General features: G+C 37.8%; 1 protein-coding gene across 1 annotated transcript; it reads right to left on the bottom strand.

Annotated features, from left to right (window-relative positions):
- Positions 1–539: 539 nt before the first annotated feature.
- sap18 (Sin3A-associated protein) lies at positions 540–4,542 on the bottom strand. The gene is made up of 4 exons (XM_026158978.1): positions 4,321–4,542; positions 1,610–1,719; positions 925–1,047; positions 540–817 (listed from the first exon to the last, which is right to left on the bottom strand). The coding sequence occupies exons 1-4, from the start codon at positions 4,390–4,392 to the stop codon at positions 661–663; spliced, it is 462 nt and encodes a 153-aa protein (XP_026014763.1). The 5' UTR covers positions 4,393–4,542; the 3' UTR covers positions 540–660.
- Between the last annotated feature and the right edge of the window lie 292 nt (positions 4,543–4,834).

The raw sequence follows: 4,834 nt of genomic DNA, 5'->3' as shown, positions 1-4,834 counted from the left end.
GGGAGCAGACAGTCACTTACTAACACTGCAAAACAGAATTGTTAAAGTTTTAATTTCAATTTCAATTCAGGTTAGATTTTTTTTCTGTGCCAGCAGTGCGCAATTGTGCACGCGCGCAGTTTAGAGGGAACATTGATGGCAACCATGTTTTTCTCATTGATCTTTAACTATAGATTTGCATTCAAAAGAAAAGAACATTTTGATCAAGCTGTTCTTGCCTTACATGTAGCTTGGACTCATTTGACATTGGTGATTTGTGGGTACTGTGAATATTGAATATTAACTTTTTTTTTTTTCACTTAATTTGTAATATTTATTCATGTTTTTAATTAAAATGCAATTCAGTTAATTTTAATATTATAGCTTACAAATACAAAGGTAGCGAAATAATGTGCATTCAGTAAATGGCTACATTTCCAATCCTGGAAATTAATACAGCATTCAAGGAAGAGGCGAGCTCCCTGCTTCACTTCTGTTTCTTTGCTAGTTTAACAAGTTCAATAATCACCTCACAGTGACACAGAAAAAACTATTCAGACTTTGGAAAAAAAGGGACAATTTTATTACAGATCACATTCTAAAAAAAACTGAGTCAAAATCATCCCAAGATGATGAAAATAAGACAAAATACAGAAGGTGTAGGTTTGTGCATGTGTATTTTCAGAATGGCCTCATGCGTGTGCCAAGGGGCGGTGCTCTGTTGGGTGGTGTGATGGCTATATCCAGATAGTCTCCAATCTGGAAGCGCTGAGACTGCAGTGTCATTGAGTCATCTGCACCTTTTCTGCCAGACACAGTACTGCCAATCTCTTTCAACCTGAAGGAGGTGGGAGAAGAGAGGTTATTAAAGATGCAATATACATAGATCACCACATTCTTTAGCTGCGTGAATCCAAAGAGCGCAGTCTTTGGTGTGATACTCACTTGTACATCTTCCCTCTGGGATCAGGGTAGACAATGGCAAAGCTAAAGTAGGTGCCCTTTTTCCTGGCCTCTGGATATACCTCCTTCACCAAGCTGGTCAACTCTTTTAGTGTAGCATCCATCCTGAAACACATAAACACAATCAGAGACCAGCTCCAGTGTCCTTATTCAAAAAGAAAACAAACCGAAAAACGACACCCATAGCTCCTTAACTTTTTCACAATATTGTTTTTGTCTGTGGGAAAAATCCACCGTATATGAAAAGAGAGCCAGAGACAGGTGGGATATGACACAGAGAAAACAAACTGGACGACTCATGCGAACTATAGCTCTAACTTAAAAAATTAAAGGGCCTGCAAATATTTTTATTTAGTCCTCTTTAAACTATTTAGCCGATGTGCTCCCAATTATGTTAACCATGACTGCCAAATCAATCAACGTCCTCTGTCACCACAGCAACAATGCTATCACTGATCAGCGATGCTACAGGGAGATGGCCAGGAGCACTGATTTGAGAAAATTATCCAACCCCGAGAGCATTATAACACTATGTTTCTGTTGTTTTACAAACTCAGCTTAAAACACTGGCAAATCCTTGACTCCGGCCAAAACACCCACACTCACAAAAAAACCAACCAACCACCCAAACAAAAAACAAAAACCAGTGACACATCTGTGATCTTACCAAGTGTATATCTGCAGTTCGCTGGAAGGAACATTTCCTCGAGCAAATTCATCGACTCTGTGGTGTCTCCCACTGTTGGTGGTGAAGACTCGCAGCAGAAGGGGGCAGGTCTGCAGCAAAGAAACATAATAATAATATTACTGAACAAATTCAGTTTACAATGGAAGAAACACAATGAAAACATTTGATTCATAAGAGATATAAAAAAAATATTGATTTCAAATAATTCAGGTGTGTATTCTCTGTTATTTTTTAAATGACTACTAAGAAACCCTGCACAAAATAACAGAACCTGATACTAGAGCAGGGCGATATGACCAAAAATATTTATCACGATATATATTTGAAAATTTGCGATAACGATATAACTGACGATATAATTGACATTAGACAAAATACTTTATGACTCCACAACTTCATTAGTGCACCCCCCCCCAAAAAAAAACATCAATATATTTTCACTTAAACAAGCAGCTGTTTTTTATGTGCATTAAAAGTTATATAAAAATGTAACAGTGCAAATTCCTTGCTGACAGTTTAACCAAAAGGCATTTCCAGTGGAAATTGGCCGACAGATCCTCAGCATAACCATGTATAATATCTACAAAACTTAAAAAGAGGTTATACACACACAATACGGTAATATTATGTTGAAGCACAGTACGTATCACTCCTCGAGGCGCCTGCCTACGATAACCGTAATGCTCCGACAATCCATCAAGCGGTGCGGGTTCGTAGCTTAGCAAAGTCGTACTAAAACATTTGACAGATTTTCGAGCGCCGTGTACCACAGAAAATCGTTTCGAGGTCAGTAAACACAACCAGAATTCATACATAAGGCACTCGGGATTATAAGGGGCACGGTCGATTTTTCAGAAAATCAAAGGACTGATTTTAAGTGTGCCGCATTTTCCGAAAAACACGGTTCATCCGTTTCATTCAACGATCCGCTTTCGCCCTACTTATTCTTATTTTTTACTTTGTCAGAGCACTAAACACTCCAGAGACTGCAGCTGAAAGAACAAGGTACAAATTGTTTTACAGTTGTAATGCACTAGCATGGCCAAGGCAGCTCCTTTCATGTGAGCATAATGTAGTCTGACTGGAAAAATCTGGGTTTACTTTCCAGTTGACAGAAAGACTGTATAAACTCTCACTACCAATGTCACAGTAAGTGAAGCCAGTTAATGGAAATGTGGTCAAAATTATTTTACGGCAAGATTAAATTAAGTGAAAGTTTTGTTTGCTTTGACTTCCATCTCATTATTCTGCATTGAAAGATGTAAGATCTACTTCCCAATCTCAATCAAGAAAGCAAGCAAAGGGAATCTATGGTGATCGACGCGATCACCATAGATTCCCTTTGCTTGCCTCACAGGCTTATTTACAATTCAATCACAGTAGTAAGATCAATGCGTTTTCATTTTGTCTGGTGCAAACAAACTGTTCTAAAGATATGTAAGAGACGCATTAGAGTAGGGCTGGGCCATATCATACCGTTCACGGTAATACGGGTATAATGTTGGGCAACGATAAGAAAATGAAATATGGTGATAGAATTTGGGTCGTACGCAGGAGCCTCGCGGAGTAATATGTACTGTGCTTCAACATAATATTACCGTATTGTGTGTGTATAAGCTCTTTTTAAGTTATGTAGATATTACACATGGTTATGCTGAGGATCTGTCGGCCAATTTCCACTGGAAATACCTTTTGGTTAAACTGCCAGCAAGGAATTTGCACTGTTACATTTTTATATAACTTTTAATGCACATTAATAAAAAATAAAAATAAAACAAACCCAGCTGCTTATTTAAGTGAAAATACATTGATTTTTTTTTGTTTTGCACTAATAAAGTTGTAAAGTATTTTGTCTCGTGTCAATTATATCATCAGTTATATTGTTATCGCAAATTTTCAAATGTATATCGTGATAAATACTTTTGGTCATATCGCCCTGCTCTACATTAGAGCCTTCACATTTTACTGACCGATTTATTTTACGCACTTCACAATGTTTCCCTTATTGCTAATTTCTGAACTTTTGCGTACAAATCTAACTTTAAACTGCAGCGCTATTTTATTTGTTTACTCAAAATGCCACAAAAGTAAACTCATAGTAAGACATCACTGAAGTTCTTTAACGCTAAATCTAACAGGACAACTGAGCTAAATTAAGTGATAAATGCTTTTTCTTGCAATTGCCTACAGGCACATTTCAAAACGCCAGGATTTCGATAAAGACCTTAAAGGTATTCTAGCTTTAAAAAAGGAAAGAAATGCCTCGTGCTTTTGCCAGCTGTGAATTACGATTCAATAACAGCTTTGCTTTTTTAATTTAATTTAATTTTTTTTCTTACTATTTTACGACGCAAACACTAAGCAAACAGTTACTAATCAGCTGCAAAATTATATTAGGTTATATGCAACGAAAAAAACTGCATAAATCATATGCAACAGTGCCGCTGGATGCTATCGAACTGATTATTAGCTAACTAGCACACTTTGTATCCAAACTGGCGACTCTCTGAGCATTAACGCTGCATATCCTGAAAACAAAGCGCAAATGCAGCTTTATCTATTCTTACCCCTAAAACTGCGACAGTTCTGAGCAAACATCAGGCAGTCTGCATCAAACTGACCAGTTAGCTTTCAGGGCTAACTCAGAGCTAATAACAAAAACAGCACGCGAATCAAAATCCGCTGGTTACCTTTTCCCTGTCAATTGGCTTCTCTGGTTCTTTCTTTATTTCCTCCTGTGTGATCCGCGATTCAAGTGCCATTGCTACTTTTTAAATAATTTACTGCTTCAGTTAGGTGACTTGTGCCTCCGTGTTGGATATTTCAGCCAGGCTGCAGCCAAAAATGAGGCGGATAGCATGTAGTTTCCGTTTCCCGTGTGCTTTCGTCCACCGCAGAATAAGTTACTGCCACCTTCTGGTCAGGGACGGCTCCAGATTTTCTTTCACAGGGGCGGCTGTATGGAGGGCCATTAAAAATATTGGGGTGGCACACCAAAAAGAGAATTAGCGGTTTTATTATGTTGTTGTCAAATATAAGTTATATAAGAGAGAAAGAAAAGAATTATATGCCTTGTTAATTTCCTGCTATTAAAGTTAATATCACTGAAAATAGGTACATATGAAAGCAAATAAGATTTTGAAATCTGAATTCGCTCTCTCAGTATGGAGTGGGGGTGGCCAGTGCACCCCTGTCTGAAACACC

This window comes from Astatotilapia calliptera, chromosome 23 (genome assembly GCF_900246225.1).
Source record: "Astatotilapia calliptera chromosome 23, fAstCal1.2, whole genome shotgun sequence".
In the NCBI taxonomy this organism is placed as follows: Eukaryota; Metazoa; Chordata; class Actinopteri; order Cichliformes; family Cichlidae; genus Astatotilapia; species Astatotilapia calliptera.
This window is presented reverse-complemented; position numbering and strand designations above follow the sequence as displayed.